Source organism: Mobula birostris, chromosome 22 (genome assembly GCF_030028105.1).
Source record: "Mobula birostris isolate sMobBir1 chromosome 22, sMobBir1.hap1, whole genome shotgun sequence".
Lineage (NCBI taxonomy): Eukaryota > Metazoa > Chordata > Chondrichthyes > Myliobatiformes > Myliobatidae > Mobula > Mobula birostris.
Window position 1 is genome coordinate 1,159,626 of NC_092391.1, and position 22,259 is coordinate 1,181,884.

Genomic DNA, 22,259 nt, shown 5'->3' on the forward strand with positions numbered 1-22,259 from the left:
ATTGAATGCAGACTGACATATATGTGATGGGTTATTTTTTTAATTTTATTTGTTAGAGTATAAAATATTTTGTCAATACAATGTTAATCTAAGTTTATACAGGTGTGAGCTAAATTATTGCTTCCTGGAGAACATTAAATTTGCATGGGTGTCTGTCAGTATTCATATAGGTAATTATAAGACCATAGGATATAGGAGCAGAATTAGGCTATTTGGTCCATTGAGTCTGCTCTGTCATTTCAACATGGCTGATCCATTTTCCTCTCAGCCCCAGTCTCCTGCCTTTTCCCCATATCCCTTCGTGCCCTGATCGATCATGAATCTATCAACCGCTGCCTTAAATATACATACAGACTTGGCCTCCACAACTGCCTGTGGCAACGAATTCCACAGGTTTCACCACTCTCTAGCTAAAGTAATTCTTCCTCATCTCAGTTCTAAAAGAATGCTCCTATGTTCATGCTGTGTCCTCTAGTCTTCGACTCTCCTATCAAAGGAAATGTCCTCTCCACTTCCACTCTATCAAGGCCTTTCACCATTCGATAGCTTGTAATGAGTTCACCTGTCATTCTTCTGAATTCCAGTGAATCCAAGCTCAGTGCCATCAAACACTCTTCATATGACAAGATTTTTTAATCTACTCTCAGATCCATCATCCATGTGCCTGTCTAAGAGTTTCTAAGTATGCCTGAAGTATCTGCCTGAAGCACCTCCATATTCCAGGTTTCACGCACCCAGCACTCACTTTGTATAAAAAACTTAGCTCTGATGTCCCCCCTATACTTTCCTCCATCACCTTAAAATTTATAAAGTCTCAACATGACATTCTTGCTTTTATATTCTAGTCCTCTCGAAATTAATGCTAACATTGCACATTTGCCTTTCTCACCACAGATCAACCTACAAATTAACCTTTAGGGAATCCTGCACAAGTACTCCCAAGCCCCTTTGCACCTCAAAATTTTGTATTATTTCTCCCTTTACAAAATACTCTACCCTTTCATTTCATCTACCATATACTTCCCAACTCTGTATTCATAGAAACAGAGAAAACCGACACAATACAGGCCCTTCGGCCCACAAAGTTGTGCTGAACATGTCCCTATCTTAGAAATTACTAGGTTACCCATAGCCCTCTATTTTTCTAAGCTCAATGTACTTATCCAAAAATCTCTTAAAAGAACCTATCGTATCCACCTCCACCACCGTTGTCGGCAGCCCATTCCACGCACTCACCACTCTCTGTGTAAAAAACTTACCCCTGACATCTCCTCTGTACCTACTCCCCAGCACCTTAAACCTGTGTCCTCTTGTGGCAACCATTTCAGACCTGGGAAAAAGCCTCTGACTATCCACACGATCAATGCGTCTCATCATCTTATTCACCTTTATCATGTCACCTCTCATCCTCCGTCGCTCCAAGGAAAAAAGGCCGAGTTCATTCAACCTGTTTTCATAAGGAATGCTCCCCAATCCAGGCAACATCCTTGTAAATCTCCTCTGCACCCTTTCTATGGTTTCCACATCCTTCCTGCAGTGAGGCGACCAGAACTGAGCACAGTACTCCAAGTGGGGTCTGACCAGGGTCCTATATAGCTGCAACATTACCTCCCGGCTCCGAAATTCAATTCCACGATTGATGAAGGCCAATGCACTGTATGCCTTCTTAACCACAGAGTCAACCTGCACAGCTGCTTTGAGCGTCCTATGGACTCGGACCCCAAGATCCCTCTGATCCTCCACACTGCCAGGGATCTTACCATTAATACTACATTGTGCCATCATATTTGACCTACCAAAATGAACCACTTCACACTTATCTGGGTTGAACTCCATCTGCCACTTCTCAGCCCAGTTTTGCATCCTATCAATGTCCCGCTGTAACCCCTGACAGCCCTCCACACTATCCACAACACCTCCAACCTTTGTGTCATCAGCAAATTTACTAAACCATCCCTGCACTTCCTCATCCAGATCATTTATGAAAATCACGAAGAGTAGGGGTCCCAGAACAGATCCCTGAGGCACACCACTGGTCACCAACCTCCATGCAGAATATGATCCATCTACGACCACTCTTTGCCTTCTGTGGGCAAGCCAGTTCTGGATCCACAAAGCAGTGTCCCCTTGGATCCCATTCCATCTACCATTTCTTTGACCATTCTCCTAATCTTCATCAAAATTACCTGCCCCTCCAACTATCTTTATATCATCTGCAAAATTTGAACAAAACCATCAATTCCATCATCCAAATTATTAACATATAACCTAAAAAGAATCGGTCCCGACACAGACTCCTGTGGAACACCACTAGTCACTGGCAGCCAACCATAAAAGGCACTTTTTTATTCCCACTCTTTGCCTCCTGCCAATCAGCCATTGCTTTATCCATGCTAGAATCTTTCCTGTAATACCAGGGCCTTGTAGCTTGTTAAACAGCCTCATGTGTAGTACCTTCTCAAAGGCCTTCTGAAATTCCAAATACACAACATCAACTGATTCTCCTTTGTCTAACCTGCGCGTTATTTCTTCCAAGAATTCCAACTAATTTGTCAGGCAAGACGCTCCTTTCAGGAAACCAAGCTGACTTCAGCCTACTTTATCATCTGCCTCCAAGTACCCCAAAAACACATCCTTAACAATCAACTCCAAAATCTTCCCAACCACTGAGGTTAGACTAATTGGCCTATAGTTTCCTTCCTTCTACCTCTCTCTTCTTGAAGAGTGGAGTGACATTGGCAATTTTCCAGTCTTCCAGAACCATTCCAGAATCTAGAGATTATTGAAAGATCATTACTTATGTCTCTTCAGCCACCTCTTTCAGAACCCTGACATGCACATCTTCTGGTCCAGGTGACTTATCTACCTTCAGACCTTTCAGTTTGCAAAGTATAGTCTCCCTAGTAATGGTAGCTTCACACACTTCATGACCCCTGACACCTGGAACTTCTATTATACAGCTAGTGTCTTCCACAGTGAAGATTGATGCGAAATACTTATTCAGTTCGTCCGCCATTTCCTTGTCCCTCATTACTACCTCTTCAGCATCATTTTCCAGTGGTCCAATATCCACTCCCCTCTCACCTTTCTTTTACACTTTATGTATCCAAAGAAACTTTTGGTATCCTCTTTAATATTATTGGCTAGCTTACTTTCATATACACTAGCCTTATACAGCGGGCAGCGTAGTTTGCGGGCTGCGGAGTGAGCCGGGAGCAGAGTGAAGGCTTAAGGGCTTCGGCTCAATGGGCTTAGGCGGAAACGGGCGAAGCAAGGAAGGTTTGGTATTCATTTTTTGTTGTTATTTGAGGAGAGGGAAGTATGAGTGTGAGGGCAGCTTGTTGTTCTCGGTGCCGGATGTGGGAGGCCCTGGAGTCTCCAAGCCTCCCGGACGGCCACATCTGTGCCAGGTGCGTCGAGATGCAGCTCCTAAGGGACCGCGTTAGGGAACTGGAGATGCAGCTCGGTGACCTTCGTCTGGTCAGGGAGAGTGAGGAGTTGATAGAGAGGAGTTACAGGCAGGTGGTCACACCGGGGCCACGGGAGGCAGACAAGTGGGTCACGGTTAGGAGGGGGAAGGGGAAGAGTCAGGTAATAGAGAGTACCCTGGTGGCTGTGCCCCTTGACAATAGGTACTCCTGTTTGAGTACTTTTGGGGGGGACAGCTTTCCTGGGGGAAGTGACAGTGGCCGTGCCTCCGGCACAGAGTCTGGCTCTGTAGCTCAGAAGGGTAGGGAAACGAAGAGGAGGGCAGTTGTGATAGGGGACTCGATAGCAAGGGGGTCAGATAGGCGATTCTGTGGACGCAGTCGAGAGACCCGGATGGTAGTTTGCCTCCCTGGTGCCAGGGTCCGGGATATTTCGGATCGCGTCCAAAATATCCTAAAGTGGGAGGGTGAGGAGCCAGAGGTCGTGGTACATATAGGTACCAATGACATAGGTAGGAAAAGGGAAGAGGTCCTGAAAGGAGAATCTAGGGAGTTAGGAAGGGAGTTGAGAAAAAGGACTGCAAAGGTAGTAATCTCGGGATTCCTGCCTGTGCCACGCGACAGTGAGAGTAGGAATGCAATGAGGTGGAGGATAAATGCGTGGCTGAGGGATTGGAGCAGGGGGCAGGGATTCAAGTTCTTGGATCATTGGGACCTCTTTTGGCACAGGCGTGACCTGTACAAAAAGGACGGGTTACACTTGAATCCTAAGGGGACCAATATCCTGGCGGGGAGATTTGCGAGGGCTACTGAGGTGACTTTAAACTAGAATGTTTGGGGGGTGGGAATCAAATTAAAGAGACTAGGAGAGAGGAGATTAGTTCACAACAGGGGGATGGGAACAAGTGCAGAGAGACAGAGGGGTGTAAAATGCGGGTAGAAGCAAAAAGTAGAAAGGTGAAAAGTAAAAGTGGCAGGCCGGCAAATCCAGGGCAAAAATCAAAAAAGGCCACTTTTCAACATAATTGTATAAGGGCTAAGAGTGTTGTAAAAGCAAGCCTGAAGGCTTTGTGTGTCAATGCGAGGAGCATTCGTAACAAGGTGGATGAATTAAAAGTACAGATTGTTATTAATGAATATGATATAGTTGGGATCACAGAGACATGGCTCCAGGGTGACCAAGGATGGGAGCTCAACATTCAGGGATATTCAATATTCAGGAGGGATAGACATGAAAGAAAAGGAGGTGGGGTAGCATTGCTGGTTAGAGAGAAGATTAACGCAATAGAAAGGAAGGACATTAGCCAGGAGGATATGGAATCGATATGGGTAGAGCTGCATAACACTACGGGGCAGAAAACGCTGGTGGAAGTTGTGTACAGGCCACCTAAAAGTAGTAGTGAGGTTGGGGATGGCATTAAACAGGAAATTAGAAATGCTTGCAATAAAGGAACAGCAGTTATAATGGGTGACTTCAATCTACATATAGATTGGGTGAACCAAATTGGTAAGGGTGCTGAGGAAGAGGATTTCTTGGAATGTATGCGGGATGGTTTTTTGAACCAACATGTTGAGACACCAACTAGAGAGCAGGCTATTCTAGACTGGGTATTGAGCAATGAGGAAGGGTTAATTAGCAATCTTGACGTGAGAGGCCCCTTGGGTAAGAGTGACCATAATATGGTGGAATTCTTCATTAAGATGGAGAGTGACATAGTTAATTCAGAAACAAAGGTTCTGAACTTAAAGAAGGGTAACTTTGAAGGTATGAGACATGAATTAGCTAAGATAGACTGGCAAATGATACTTAAAGGATTGACGGTGGATATGCAATGGCAAGCATTTAAAGATCGCATGGATGAACTACAACAATTGTTCATCCCAGCTTGGCGAAAGAATAAATCAGGGAAGGTAGTGCACCCCTGGCTGACAAGGGAAATTAGGGATAGTACCAATTCCAAAGAAGAAGCATACAAATTAGCCAGAAAAAGCGGCTCATCTGAGGACTGAGAGAAATTCAGAGTCCAGCAGAGGAGGACAAAGGGCTTAATTAGGAAAGGGAAAAAAGATTATGAGAGAAAACTGGCAGGGAACATAAAAACTGACAGTAAAAACTTTTATAGATATGTGAAAAGAAAAAGATTGGTTAAGACTAATGTAGGTCCCCTACAGACAGAAACAGGTGAATTGATTATGGGGAACAAGGACATGGCAGACCAATAGAATAACTACTTTGGTTCTGTCTTCACTATGGAGGACATAAATATTCTTCCAGAAAAAGTAGGGGACAGGGGGTCTAGTGAGATGGAGGAACTGAGGGAAATACATGTTAGTAGGGAAGTGGTGTTGGGTAAATTGAAAGGATTAAAGGCAGATAAATCCCCAGGGCCAGATGGTCTGCATCCCAGAGTGCTTAAGGAAGTAGCCCAAGAAATAGTGGATGCATTAGTGATAATTTTTCAAAACTCTTTAGATTCTGGATTAGTTCCTGAGGATTGGAGGGTGGCTAATGTAACCCCGCTTTTTAAAAAAGGAGGGAGAGAGAAACCAGGGAATTATAGACCAGTTAGCCTAACATCGGTGGTGGGGAATATGCTAGATTCAGTTATCAAAGATGTGATAACAGCACATTTGGAAAGCAGTGAAATCATCGGACAAAGTCAGCATGGATTTGTGAAAGGAAAATCATGTCTGACGAATCTCATAGAATTTTTTGAGGATGTAACTAGTAGAGTGGATAGGGGAGAACCAGTGGATGTGGTATATTTGGATTTTCAAAAGGCTTTTGACAAGGTCCCACACAGGAGATTAGTGTGCAAACTTAAAGCACACAGTATTGGGGATATGGTATTGATGTGGATAGAGAATTGGTTGACAGACAGGAAGCAAAGAGTGGGAATAAACGGGACCTTTTCAGAATGGCAGGCAATGACTAGCGGGGTACCGCAAGGCTCAGTGCTGGGACCCCAGTTGTTTACAATATATATTAATGACATAGATGAGGGAATTAAATGCAGCATCTCCAAATCTGCGGACGACACAAAGCTGGGCGGCAGTGTTAGCTGTGAGGAGGATGCTGAGAGGACAAAGGGTCACTTGGATAGGTTAGGTGAGTGGGCAAATTCATGGCAGATGCAATTTAATGTGGATAAATGTGAGGTTATCCACTTTGGTGGCAAAAACAGGAAAACAGATTATTATCTGAATGGTGGCCGATTAGGAAAAGGGGAGGTGCAACGAGACCTGGGTGTCATTATACACCAGTCATTGAAAGTGGGCATGCAGGTACAGCAGGCAGTGAAAAAGGCGAATGGTATGCTGGCATTCATAGCAAGAGGATTTGAGTACAGGAGCAGGGAGGTACTACTGCAGTTGTACAAGGGCCTTGGTGAGACCACACCTGGAGTATTGTGTGCAGTTTTGGTCCTCTAATCTGAGGAAGGACATTCTTACCATAGAGGGAGTACAAAGAAGGTTCACCAGATTGATTCCTGGGATGGCAGGACTTTCATATGAGGAAAGACTGGATCGACTAGGCTTATACTCATTGGAATTTAGAAGATTGAGGGGGGATCTTATTGAAACGTATAAAATCCTAAAGGGATTGGACAGGCTAGATGCAGGAAGATTGTTCCCGATGTTGGGGAAGTCCAGAACAAGGGGTCACAGTTTGAGGATAAAGGGGAAGCCTTTTAGGACCGAGATTGGGAAAAACTTCTTCACACAGAGAGTGGTGAATCTGTGGAATTCTCTGCCACAGGAAACAGTTGAGGCCAGTTCATTGGCTATATTTAAGAGGGAGTTAGATACGGCCCTTGTGGCTAAAGGGATCAGGGGGTATGGAGGGAAGGCTGGTACAGGGTTCTGAGATGGATGATCAGCCATGATCATACTGAATGGCGGTGCAGGCTCAAAGGGCTGAATGGCCTACTCCTGCACCTATTTTCTATGTTTCTATGTTCTATGTTTCTATATCAATCTTTACCTTCTCAATGATTTTATTAGTTCCCTTCTGTTGGTATTTGAAAGCTTTCCAATCTTCTAACTTCCCACTAATTTTTGCTCTTATATGCACTGCGTTGGTGCATGGCCAAGTGGTTAAGGTTTGGTCTAGTGATCTGAAGGTCGCTCATTCGAGACTCAGCTGGGGCAACATGTTGTGTCCTTGAACAAGGCACTTAACCACACATTGCTCTGCAACAACTCCGGTGTCAAGCTGTATCGGCCCTAGTGCCCTTCCCTTGGACAACATCGGTGGCGTGGAGAGGGGAGACTTGCAGCATGGGTAACTGCCGGTCTTCCATACAACCTTGCCCAGGCCTGCGCCCTGGAAACCTTCCAAGGCACAAATCCATGGTCTCACGAGACTAACGGATGCCTAGTATATGCACTCTTTCTGGCTTTTATGTTGGCTTAACTTTTCTTCTAGGCTTTTGATGTTTATGGCATCTTGCCTTTAGAGTACTTCTTCCTCTTTGGGATGTGTACATCCCAAATTGTCTGATTTTCTTGTAAAAGAATCATTCAAGCTTTTGTTTTTTTGTGTGTTTACGTGAATCATATCCATCCTAGACCTGCTTATTTGCTGGTAACAGCCTTTTCAGCATTATTCCAATGCATTGTAGAGTTATGTTGCTGTTAGTTTGTATTTATAGAAATATCTACAGCATTACGAGCCTATGGTGAGAGGGTTACATTTTGGGTGCTCATTTGGGATTGAATGCTTGTATGATCTAATGCTGTATGACTGATGTATTATGGCTGTATAATGATTAGATATCCTGTTTGTTTGTTTTCAAGCCACTGTTACACCTCAGTGACAATATCCATCCCACACACTCACCTCAGCATTCCCTACCCTGGCACCTCAGTGACAATATCCATCCCAAACACTCATCTCAGCACTCCCTACCCTGGCACCTCAGTGACAATATCTATCCCACACACTCACCTCAGCACTCCCTACCCTGACACCTCAGTGACAATATCCACCTCACACACTCACCTCAGCACTCCCTACCCTGGCACCTCAGTGACAATATCCACTTCACACACTCACCTCAGCATTCCCTACCCTGGCACCTCAGTGACAATATCCACCTCACACACTCACCTCAGCATTCCCTACCCTGGCACCTCAGTGACAATATCCACCTCACACACTCACCTCAGCATTCCCTACCCTGGTACCTCAGTGACAATATCCACCTCACACACTCACCTCAGCATTCCCTACCCTGGCACCTCAGTGACAATATCCATCCCACACACTCATCTCAGCACTCCCTACCCTGGCACCTCAGTGACAATATCCACCTCACACACTCACCTCAGCATTCCCTACCCTGGCACCTCAGTGACAATATCCATCCCACACACTCATCTCAGCACTCCCTACCCTGGCACCTCAGTGACAATATCCACCTCACACACTCACCTCAGCATTCCCTATCCTGGCACCTCAGTGACAATATCCATCCCACACACTCACCTCAGCATTCCCTATCCTGGCACTCCTCATTGACAATACCCATCCCACACTTTCCTTCAGACCATGAGACATCCTGGAAGTTTCTAGAAAGGAAGGGGTTAATATATGAGGAGTGTTTGACAGCTTTGGGCCTGTACTCACTGGAATTTAGAAGAATGCAGGGGATCTCACTGAAACCTACTGAATATTGAAAAGACTAGATAGGGTGGATGTGGAGAGGATTTTTCCTATGTTGGTGGTATCCAGAACTAGAGGGCACAGCCTCAAAATTGAGGGTTGGCCCTTCAGAACAGAGGAAAGGAAGATTTTTTTAGCAAGGGAGTAGTAAATCTGTGGAATGCTTTGCCACAAACTGTGGTGCTGGCCAAATCTGTGGGTATATTTAAGGCATAAGTTGTTTCTTTCCTGGTTGATCAGGGCATCAAGAAGGTATGTGTGTGGGGTTGAGTGGGATCAGGGATCAGCCATCATGGAATGGTGCAGCACTCAATGGGTTGAATGGCCTAATTCTGCTCCTTTGACTTATGATCTTATCGGAATATAGTTAGGCCATTTGACCCATCAACTCTGTTCCACCATTTAACCATGGCTGATCCTTTTCTTTTCCGTCCTCAGCCTTACTCCCCAGCCTTCTCCCTGTAACCTTTGATGCCACGTCCAATCATGAACCTGTCAAGTTCTGCCTTAAATACGCCCAACAACCTGACTTCCACAGTTATCTGTGGTAATAAATCCCACAAATTCACCACCCTCTGGCAAAGGTAGTTTCTCCACATCTCTGTTTTCAATGTACGCTACTCTATCCTGAGGTTAGAAAAACCATAGAAGAAACCACAGAAAAACCACCACACAGAAACAGGCCTTTTGGCCCTTCTTGGCTGTGCCAAACCATTTTCTGCCTAGTCCCACTGACCTGCACACGGACCATATCCCTCCATACACCTCCCATCCATGTACCTGTCCAATTTATTCTTAAATGTTAAAAAAGAACCTGCATTTACCACCTTGTCTGGCAACTCATTCCACACTCCCACCACTCTCTGTGTGAAGAAGCCCCCCCTAATGTTCCCTTTAAACTTTTCCCCCCTCACCCTTAACCCATGTCCTCTGGTTTTTTTCTCCCCTTGCCTCAGTGGAAAAAGCCTGCTTGCATTCACTCTATCTATACCCATCATAATTTTATATACCTCTATCAAATCTCCCCTCATTCTTCTACTTTCCAGGGAATAAAGATAACCAAGAGGTTGTGCCCTCTTTCTTAGACTCCCTTACCAAGGGAAACATCCTTTCCACATCTACTGTCTAGACCTTTCAATATTCCAAAGGTTTCAGAGATCACCCCCTCATCCTTCTAAATTCCAGTGAGTACAGACCCAGAGCTATGAAATGTTCCTTGTATGATAACCCTTTCATTCCCAGAATCATCCTTGTGAATCTCTTCTGGACCCTCTCCAATGCCAGCACATCTTTTCTCACATGAGGAGCCCAGAACTGTTCACAATACTCAAGGTGAGGCCTCACCAGTGCCTTATAAAGCCTCAGTATCACATCCTTGCTCTTGTATTCCAGACCTCTTGAAATGAATTCTAACATTGCATTTACCTTCCTCACCACTGACTCTACCTGCAAGTTAACCTTTAGGTGTTCTGCACAAGGACTCCCAAGTCAAAGGTTTCCAAAAACATTTAATGTCAGAGAAATGTATACAATATACATCCTGAAATGCTTTTCCTTCGCAAACATCCATGAAAACAGAGGAGTGCCCCAAAGAATGAATGACAGTTAAATGTTAGAACCTCAAAGCCCCCCCAGCTCCCTCCCTCCCGCGCATAAGTGGCAGCAAGCAACGATGCCCCCCTCCCCCACAAGCAGAAAAAAAAGCATTGGCACCCACCACCAAGCACTCAAGCATGACCAAAGCAATGGTAAAGACACAGGTTTGCAGTACCCCAAAGACTACTTGTTCATCTGGTATCCGACGTACCACAGGCTCCCTCTCTCCATAATAAGGGAGAAAGAGATGTCTCCGTTTCACAGCGAGAGGGGAGACATAACAAATAACTCACTGGTTTACGATGTTAAAAGTCCGTTGTGTCGCTTTTTCAAGCTTTGTCCTTTGCATTTCAAATTTTTGGATTTTCTCCCCGTTTAGAAAATAGTCACCACATTTATTTCTTCTACCAACGAAGTGCATGACCATGAATTTTCCAACATTGTATTTCATTTGCCACTTTCTTGAGCATTCTCCCAATCTCTCTCAGTCCTTCTGCATCCTACCTGGTTCCTCAACACTACCTGCCCCTCCACCAATCTTTGTATCGTCTGCAAACTTGGCCACACAGCCATCTATTCCATCATCTAAATCAATGATATAGAATATAAAAAGAAGAGGGTCTTAACTTTGACACCTGTGGAATACCACTAATCACTAGTAGCGAACCAGAAAAGGATCCTTTTATTCACACTACCAAACAGCCAATGCTATAACCAGGCAAGCATTTTTCCTGCAATACCATGGGCTCTTCACTTGGTAGGCAGCCTCATGCGTGGCACCGTGTCAAAGGTCTTCTGCAAGTTCAAATTTACCAAATCCACTGCATCCCCTTCATCTATCCTACTTGTAATCTCCTCAAAGAATTTCAACAGGTTCATCGGGCAAGATTTTCCATGAAAGAAACCATGCTGACTTTGTCCTATCTTGTCCTGTGTCACCAAGTACTCCATCACCTTGTCCTTAACAATTGACTCCAATATCTTCCCAACCACTGAGGTCAGGCTATCTGGTCTATAATTTCCTTTCTGCTGCCTTTCTCCTTTCCTAAAGAGGGAAGTGCAATTTTTCAGTCCAATGGCACCATGCCAGAATCCAACGACTTTTGAAAAATCATTACTAATGCCTCCATAATCTCTACTGCTATCTATTTCAGAATCCTAGCATGCAGTTCATCTGGACCCTTGAAATAGTAACTGCACTCGCTTGTTGTCCCTCATATCCTTCAATATCTGGCACACTGCCAGTGTCCTCCACAGTGAAGCAAAATACTCATTTGGTTCACCTGCCATCTCCTTGGCCCCTGTTATTATTTCTCCAGCCTCATTTTCTAGTGGTCCTATATCCACTCTCATCTCTTTTTTATATTTCACATACTTGAAAAAGCTTTTACTATCCACCTTGATATTGTTTGCTAGCTTGCTTTCATATTTCATCTTTTTCCCTCCTAATGATTCTTTTAGTTGCTGTATGTAGGTTTTCAAAAGCTTCTGAATTCTTATGTTCCCACTAATTTTTGCATTGTTGTTTACCCTGTCTTTTACTTTTATATTAGCTTTGACTTCCTTTGTCAGCCATGGTTGTACTATTTTGCTATTTGAGTATTTCTTTATTCTGTACCTTCCTCATTTTTCCCAGAAATTCACACCATAGCTGTTCTGCTGCCACCTCTGCCAGAAACTCCTTCCAATTTACTTTGGCCAACTCCTCCCTCATACCACTGTAATTTCCTTTACTCTATGTCAGACTTACTTTCTCCCTATTAAATTTCAAGTTGAACTCAATCATATCGTGATCACTGCCTTCTAAGGATTTTTTTTAACCTTAAGTGCCATAATCACGTCTGATTCATTACATAACACCCAATCCAGTATAGCTGAACTGTTCTAAAAAGTCATCTTGTAGGCATTCAACAAACTCACTCTCCTGAGGTCCATTACCAACCTGATCTTCCCAATTGACCTGCATGTTGAAATCTCTCGTGACTATCATGACACTGACCTTTTGATATGCCTTCACTATTTCCCATTATAATCTGTGGTCCACATCCCAGTTCCTGTTGGGAGGCCTGTATATAACTGCCATCAGGGTCTTTTTGCCCTTGCAGTTTCTTAACTCAACCAGCATGGACTCAACATCTTCCGATCCTATGTCACATCTTTCTAATGATTTGATACCATTCTTTACCAGCAGAGCCATGCCAAACCCTCTGCCTACCTTCCTACCCCTCCAATGCAATGTGTAACCTTGGACATTCAGCTCCCAACTACAACCATCCTTCAGCCACGATTCAGTGATGGCCACAACATACAACCATATAACAATTACAGCATGGAAACAGGCCATCTCGGCCCTTCTAGTCCGTGCCAAACTCTTACTCTCACCTAGTCCCACCGACCTGCACTCAGCCCATAACCCTCCATTCCTTTCCTGTCCATATATCTATCCAATTTAACTTTAAATGACAACATCGAACCTGCCTCAACCACTTCTGCTGGAAGATCGTTCCACACAGCTACCATTCTCTGAGTAGAGAAGTTCCCCCTCGTGTTACCCCTAAACTTTTGCCCTTTAACTCTCAACTCATGTCCTCTTGTTTGAATCTCCCCCACTCTCAATGGAAAAAGCCTATCCATGTCAACTCTATCTATCCCCCTCATAATTTTAAGTACCTCTATCAAGTCCCCCCTCAACCCAAATAATAAAAACCTAACTTGTTCAACCTTTCTCTGTAACTTAAGAGATGAAAACCAGGCAACATTTTAGTAAATCTCCTCTGTACTCTCTCAATTGTATTGACATCTTTCCTATAATTTGGTGACAAGAACTGTACACAATACTCCAAATTTGGCCTCACCAATGCCTTCCTTATACAACTTCAACATTACATCCCAACTCCTATACTCAATGCTGTGATTAATAAAGGCCAGCATACCAAAAGCTTCCTTCACCACCCTATCCACATGAGATTCCACCTTCAGGGAACTATGCACCATTATTCCTAGATCCCTCTGTTCTACTGCATTCTTCAATGCCCTACCATTTACCATGTATGTCCTATTTTGATTAGTCCTACCAAAATGTAGTACCTCACATTTTTCAGCATTATACTCCATCTGCCATCTTTCAGCCCACTCTTCTAACTGGCCTAAGTCTCTCTGCAAGCTTTGAAAACCTACTTCATTATCCACAACACCACCTATCTTAGTATCATCTGAATACTTACTAATCCAGTTTACCACCCCATCATCCAGATCATTAATATATATGACAAACAACATTGGATCCAGTACAGATCCCTGAGGCACACCGCTACACACCGTCCTCCAATCTGACACATAGTTATCCACCACTACTCTCTGGCGTCTCCCATCCAGCCACTGCTGAATCCATTTTACTACTTTGATATTAATGCCTAACAATTGAAACTTCCTAACTAACCTCCCGTGTGAAACCTTGTCAAAGGCCTTACTGAAGTCCATACAGACAACATCCACTACTTTACCCTTGTCAACTTTCCTAGTGAACTCATCAAAAAATTCAATAATATTTGTGTGACGAGAATACACATAAATTAAGATGTTAGCTGGCCTGGGCTGGCACCAGTGGGATCAGCAGTTGGTCTGCCACCTGTCTTCAGGAGAAAGAGAGATAAGGAAAACAATGGAGCAGCATTTGGAGATGTTAATGAAGGGACAGGAGAGAGTAACGGAAGGAGAGCTGTCAAGATCGGCTCCCCCTTTGAACCCTGAACTGTTTGAAGTGATGGACAGGCGATACCCCAGCAAGGGGATAAAAAGGGACAAGTTCGCTAAGGCAAGACACACACAACACCCCGAGGTAACGAGGGTCTGGAAGCGGTGCGTCTCCCACAAGTCAGTGGGAAGTTTTGGACGGCTGGTCGCGGGATCAAGCCATAGACGCACAGGGTGGAAAGGCACGATCGGCGGGAATCTGGTGTGTGTCCACCCTTGCCTGGGTGCCAGGTTCACCGCAGAGAAACGATCGTATCTGGAAACGGAGGGGGTCACGGTTGGTGACCTCAGATGACATCACAAAGGGCTCGCCCGACAGCTGACTGCGAAGGTCTGTGTGCGGAAGCCGTTTGAATATTCATTCGTTTTGCTCTCTCTCTCCTTCCCCCCACTGTCCATCTCCCACGGCAGCGATTACTACGAACTGAACTGAACTAAATTGAACTGAACTTTGCATCACTTTGAAACTGGTCATTTACCCCTAGACAACGATAGAGCTTGATTGATCCTGTTATCTTAATTCTGTGTACATGTGTGTTTATCATTGCTGAACTGTTGCATTTATTATCCTTTTGATTAGAGTACTGTGTTGCTTGTTTCTTTAATAAAACTTTCTTAGTTCTAGTAATCCAGACTCCAACTGAGTGATTCGTTTCTGCTGGTTTGGCAACCCAGTTACGGGGTACATAACATTTGTCAAACATGACCTTCCACGCACAAATCCATGTTGACTGTTCCTAATCAGACCCTGTCTATCCAGATAATTATATATACCATCTCTAAGAATACTTTCCATCAATTTACCCACCACTGATGTCAAACTCACAGGCCAATAATTGCCAGGTTTACTCTTAGAACCCTTTGTAAACAATGGAACCACATGAGCAATACGCCAATCCTCTGGCACCATCCCCGTTTCTCATGTCTTTTGAAATATTTCGTCAGAGCCCCTGCTATTTCCACACTAACTTTCCTCAAGGTCCTAGGGAATATCTTGTCCGGACCCGGAGACTTATCCACTTTTATATTCCTTAAGAGCGCCAGTACTTCCTCTTCTTTAATCGTCATACTTTCCGTAACTACCCTTCTTGTTTCCTTTACCTTACACAATTCAATATCCTTCTCCTTAGTGAATACTGAAGAAAAGAAATTGTTCAAAATCTCCCCCATCTCTTTGGCTCTGCACATAGCCATCCACTCTGATTCTCTAAGGGACCAATTTTATCCCTCACTATCCTTTTTGCTATTAATATAACTGTAGAAACCCTTTGGATTTATTTTCACCTTACTTGCCAAAGCAGCCTCGTATCTTCTTTTAGCTTTTCTAATTTCTTTCTTAAGATTCTTTTTACATTCTTTATATTCCTCTAGCACCTCATTAACTCCAAGGTGTGATGGAAAATTGGATGCGGATATTGAAGTTGGTTAACTCTTCTTCAATTTGTGCTAGCCATTCATTGATTCAATTTAAAATTGTACATCATTATCATTTGACAAAGGACAGACTTTCTAAAATCTTTCCTAATGTTGATAGTTATTGTGATAGATGTAAAACTGAGATAGCTACACTGACACATATGTTTTGGTCTTGTTCTATACTGGAACAGTTCTGGAAGTCGGTTTTCTCAACAATTTCTAAAGCACTTAAAATTAATTTACAACCTAATAAATTAACTGTGCTTTTTGGAATAGTTCCTCAAACTATTCATGGTATTTCTGTGTCTGACCAACATGTTATTGCATTTGTTACATTGATAGCTAGGAGGGCCATTTTGTTGAAGTGGAAGGATACATCAGCTCCCACTTTGTCACAATGGTTCTCTCAAGTGATGCTATATCTTAGTTTGGAGAAAATTAGAAGTCGAACCTTTGAACCTTTATTTGATTTTGAGAAAAGATGGGGCTCATTTGCTCGTTATTATCATTTGAGTTAATTGATATAATTTTTCCACGATCTAATTGTAAATTCTTTTAGTATATTTTCTTTTCTTGCTGGCAGTTTGATGTTTATTTTTAGAAGCTTTTTGTATGATGCATGGCTCCGGGGTTGTACACCTAATGGGTTCTCTTTTTTTTTCTCACTTTTCTGCTTAGTAGTTTTTTTTTGTTATCACAAAATTTTGTTTTCAATCTTTAAGATGATGGTTTTTTTTGAGGCGTTGTAAGTGTTGTTACTTCGATGTACTCATGTTATTTTTCCTATATATACAATAAAAAGATTTGAAAAGAAAAGAACTCCAAGCTGCCTATATTTATTGTAGATCCCTCTCTTTTTCCGAACCAAGTTTCCAATATCCCTTGAAAGCCATGGCTCTCTCAAACTTTTAACCTTTCCTTTCAACCTAACAGGAACATAAAGATCCTGTACCGTCAAAATTTCACCTTTAAATGACCTCCATTTCTCTATTACAACCTTCCCATAAGACAAATTGTCCCAATCCACTCCTTCTAAATCCTTTCGCATCTCCTCAAAGTTAGCCTTTCTCCAATCAAAAATCTCAACCCTGGGTCCAGTCCTATCCTTCTCCATAATTATATTGAAACTAATGGCATTGTGATCACTGGAGTCGAAGTGCTCCCCAACACATACCTCCGGTACCTGACCTATCTCATTCCCTAACAGGAGATCCAACACTGCCCCTTCTCTAGTTGGTACCTCTATGTATTGCTGCAAGAAACTATCTTGCACACATTTGACAAACTCCAAACCATCCAGCCCTTTTACAGAATGGGCTTCCCAGTCTATGTGTGGAAAATTAAAATCTCCCACAATCACAACCTTGTGCTTGCTACAAATATCTGCCATCTCCTTACAAATTTGCTCCTCCAGTTCTCGGTCTCCATTAGGTCCCCATCACACCCAACAATATGTCAAAGTGCAACAAGTTATCCACCTTATTTCTTATACTCGGCGCATTGAGATATAACACTTTTGAGTATTGTATTTGCTACCCTTTTTGATTCTGCATCCCTAATGCACTGATACTCACCCTGCTGGTTGCAATTTTGTCCTGTCATTTGGCTGCCCTTCTTGACAGTCTGACTGTGTACAAGATAATGAGAGGCAAATAATGGAAGGCACAGAGGCTATTTTTCCCCAGGGCTGAAATGGTTGGCACAAGAGGCCATAGTTGTAAGGTGCTCAGAAGTAGGTACGGAGGAGATGTCAGGGGTAAGTTTTTTACGCAGAGAGTGGTGAGTGCATGGAATGGGCTGCCGGCGGCAGTGGTCGAGGTGGATGCGACAGAGTCTTTTAAAAGATTCCTGGATGGGTACATGGAGCTTAGAAAGATAGAGGGCTATGGGTAAGCCTAGGTAGTTCTAAGGTAAGGACATGTTCGGCACAGCTTTGTGGGCCGAAGGGCCTGTATTGTGCTGTAGGTTTTCCATGTTTCTATGCATGCCATCTTTACTTTTTTACCATCCTTCCTATTCTGAGTCTCTTCATTTATGTTCGCACACCCCCACCCCCATGCCAAATTAGCTGAAACTCTCATCTCAGCACTCTCTACCTTGGTACTTCTCAGTGATGATACCCATCCCACACACTCATCTCAGCATTCCCTACCTTGGCCCCGATCCGCAGCCGGTCGATGGTGTTCTCTGCTTCAGCGTACTTGGTGAGCAAGCGCCGATAATCCTCCTGTTAAAATAAAACACTGCAATGATTGCAGCGACAAGTGACTGACCCTAAACCCTCACTGTGGGTCAATCCCCCATTAACCCTCTGTGCCTTCTGGCAGGGGTGAGAAAAAGGAAGGGAATTTTCCCAAATTTGTCACTAGGATAAGAAACACGTCACCAATAATAACACTGAACAGCAATTTTTTCCATGTGTTTCTTCCTAAGAATTTTTTTTGTTTATGATAGATCACTTGAAACTGAGCACAAATATAATTTCAGACTATTGAAATTATAGAGAATTTGGAGAAACAAGAAATTAATGTTTATTGATTATAATGCATTTAATTGGAAAACGCTGCTGATGCTTTGCAATAGTTCAACTAAGCTAAAAATATTTTGGTGATGATTTTCAGTGTCCAACAATAATCAGCCAGGATTGTGAATGGATTCCAGTTGCCCTGATACTGCTTCTCCATGACCGCAAAGACCCGGTGAAACCTTTCACCAAGTGAGTCACTGACAGTGTCAAGATTTGCAGGGAAGAATTCTAAATAGGAATGAAAAAAATGAATCTTTCGTGACATGCTGCACTTCCTTATTTTGTATGCTTGAAGCATATTGTCAACCAGCTGCATATAGTTTGGTGCACTGCAGTTGCTAAGAAAATTTCCAACCCCATCCGTGAATGTCTTCCATGTGATTTTCTCTGGTCCCAATAGAAGTTCTTCAAAGTGCCTGTCGCTGGTGATTTGTTTGATTTGTGGACCAACAAAAATGTCTTCCATAATCTTGGCATCAGTTTTTCCGTCTTGAATTATGAATTGAAATAACAAATGTAGTCGATTTTTTAAAAAAAAGGTATGTGATAGGGAAATTTCATGGTGATTTTCCGAAAGTATTCAGGAAGCAAAATCTTTGTTGTCCAGAGTAATCAGAGCTTTCCATACTGTAGTCCCAATGACTAACCCCAACTTGTTCCTGGTAAACAGTTTTCCATTCAATAACTTTATTAATGCAACAAAGTATCACTTTTTCCAGTTGAATAAAGAATCTCTGACATTGCAAATCAGCTTTTCTAGACAGACATTTGCTTCCAATTGTATTTGAAATTGGCAACTGGATTAATGGCCAAATCAAAGAGATAGTTTCGGGCATAGCTGAGTACACCAGTGGATATGCACAGCTGTTGAACAGAGGGTGCTGTTGAAAGGGAAGTGTGGAGGAAATGCTGCCCTAAAACCATAAAACATAGGAGCATTTGGTGCATCAAGTTCGCTCTGACATTCCATCATGGCTGAGTAATTATCCCTCTCAACCCCATTCTCCAGTCTTCTCCCCGTATCCTTTGACATCCTGACAAATCAAGAACCTATCAATCTCCACTTTAAATATACCCAATACCTGGTGTCTATAGCTGACTATGGCCATGAATTCCACAGATTCACCACCCTCTGGCTAAAGAAATTCCTCACATCTGTTCTAAATGGACACCCCTGTATTCTGAGGCTGTGCTCTCTGGTCCTAGACTCCCCCACTATAGGAAACATCCTCTCCACATCCACTCTATCAAGGCCTTTCAATATTCGAGATCCCCCGTCATTCTTCTAACTTCCCGCAAGTACAGGCCCAGAACCATCAAACATTCCTCATACATTAACCCTTTCATTTCTGGGATCATTCTCATGAAGTTTGTCTGGACCCTCTCCAAAGTCAGAACATTCTTTCTTAGATATGGGGCCCAAATCTGCTCACACTTCTCCAAGTACAGTCTGACCAAGGCCTTAAAAAGGCCTCAGCGCTATCGCTTTGCTTTATATTTCAGTCCATTCAAAATAAATGCTAACATTGCATGTGCCTTCCTCACCACTGATTTAGTCTGAAAGTTAACCATTAGGGAGTCCTGCATGAGGACTCCCAAGTTTGGAGGTGATAGAGAGGAGCTACAGGCAGGTGGTCACACTGGGGCCTCGCGAGACAGACAAGTGGGTAACAGTCAGGAGAGGGAAGGGCAGGAGTCAGATACTACAGAGTACCCCTATGGTTGTCCCCCTTGACAATAAGTACTCCTGTTTGAGTACTGTTGGGGGGATGGCCTACCTGGGGGGAAGCAACAGTGGCCGTGCCTCTAGCACAGAGTCTGGCCCAGTGGCTCAGAAGGGTAGAGAAAGGAAGAGAATGGCAGCAGTAATAGGGGACTCTATAGTTATGGGGTCAGACAGGCGATTCTGTGGAAGCAGGAAAGAAACACGAATGGTAGTTTGCCTCCCAGGTGCCAGGGTCCAGGATGTTTCTGATCACATCCCCGATATCCTGAAGTGGGAAGGTGAACAGCCAGAGGTCAAGAGGTCGTGGTACATATTGGTACCAACGACATAGGGTAGGAAAAGGGAGGAGGTCCTGAAAACAGACCACAAGGAGTCAGGAAGGAAGTTGAGAAGCAGGACCTCAAAGGTAGTAATCTCGGGATTACTGCCTGTGTCACGTGACAGTGAGTATAGAAATAGAATGAGGTGGAGGATAAATGCGTGGCTGAGGGATTGGAGCAGGGAGCAGGGATTCAGATTTCTGGATCATTGGGTCCTCTTCTGGGGCAGGTGTGACCTGTACAAAAAGGACAGGTTGCACTTGAATCCGAGGGGGACCAATATCCTGGCGGGGAGGTTTGCTAAGGCTATTGGGGAGAGTTTAAACTAGAATTGTTGGGGGGTGGGAACCAATCTGAAGAGACAGAGGAAGAGGCAGTTAACATAGAAACATAGAAACATAGAAAATAGGTGCAGGAGTAGGCCATTTGGCCCTTCAAGTCTGCACCGCCATTTATTATGATCATGGCTGATCATCCAACTCAGAACACCGCCCCAGCCTTCCCTCCATACCCCCTGATCCCCGTAGCCACAAGGGCGGTATCTAACTCCCTCTTAAATATAGCCAATGAACTGGCCTCAACTGTTTCCTGTGGCAGTGAATTCCACAGATTCACCACTCTCTGTGTGAAGAAGTTTTTCCCAATCTCGGTCCTAAAAGGCTTCCCCTCTATCCTCAAACTGTGGCCCCTCGTTCTGGACTTCCCCAACATCGGGAACAATCTTCCTGCATCTAGCCTGTCCAATCCCTTTAGGATCTTATACGTTTCAATCAGATCCCCCCTCAATCTTCTAAATTCCAACGAGTACAAGCCCAGTTCATCCAGTCTTTCTTCATATGAAAGTCCTGCCATCCCAGGAATCAATCTGGTGAACCTTCTTTGTACTCCCTCTATGGCAAGGATGTCTTTCCTCAGATTAGGGGACCAAAACTGCACACAATACTCCAGGTGTGGTCTCACCAAGGCCTTGTACTACTGCAGTAGTACCTCCCTGCTCCTGTACTCGAATCCTCTCGCTATAAATGCTGTCATACCATTCGCCTTTTTCACCGCCTGCTGTACCTGCATGCCCACTTTCAATGACTGGTGGATAATGACACCCAGGTCTCGTTGCACCTCCCCTTTTCCTAATCGGCCACCATTCAGATAATAATCTGTTTTCCTGTTTTTGCCACCAAAGTGGATAACCTCACATTTATCCACATTAAATTGCATCTGCCATGAATTTGCCCACTCACCCAACCTATCCAAGTCACCCTGCATCCTCTTAGCATCCTCCTCACAGCTAACACTGCCGCCCAGCTTCGTGTCATCCGCAAACTTGGAGATGCTGCATTTAATTCCCTCATCCAAGTCATTAATATATATTGTAAACAACTGGGGTCCCAGCACTGAGCCTTGCGGTACCCCACTAGTCACTGCCTGCCATTCTGAAAAGGTCCCGTTTATTCCCACTCTTTGCTTCCTGTCTGCTAACCAATTCTCCACCCACACCAATACCTTACCCCCAATACTGTGTGCTTTAAGTTTGCACACTAATCTCCTGTGTGGGACCTTGTCAAAAGCCTTTTGAAAATCCAAATATACCACATCCACTGGTTCTCCCCTATCCACTCTACTAGTTACATCCTCAAAAAATTCTATGAGATTCGTCAGACATGATTTTCCTTTCACAAATCCATGCTGACTTTGTCCGATCATTTCACCGCTTTCCAAATGTGCTGTTATCACATCCTTGATAACTGACTCCAGCAGTTTCCCCACCACCGATGTTAGGCTAACCGGTCTATAATTCCCCGGTTTCTCTCTCCCTCCTTTTTTAAAA

The 22,259-nt window shown here is 43.7% G+C and overlaps 1 protein-coding gene across 7 annotated transcripts in view; it reads right to left on the reverse strand.

Moving 5' to 3' along the window:
• akna (AT-hook transcription factor) overlaps positions 1-22,259 on the reverse strand; it is a 141,920-nt gene that overhangs the window by 99,150 nt on the left and 20,511 nt on the right. For all 7 annotated transcript variants that reach the window (XM_072240001.1, XM_072239999.1, XM_072239996.1 and 4 more), the window contains one exon: positions 18,014-18,088. In XM_072240001.1, the coding sequence (XP_072096102.1) occupies positions 18,014-18,088 (75 nt within the window). The remainder of the gene's footprint in view (positions 1-18,013; positions 18,089-22,259) is intronic.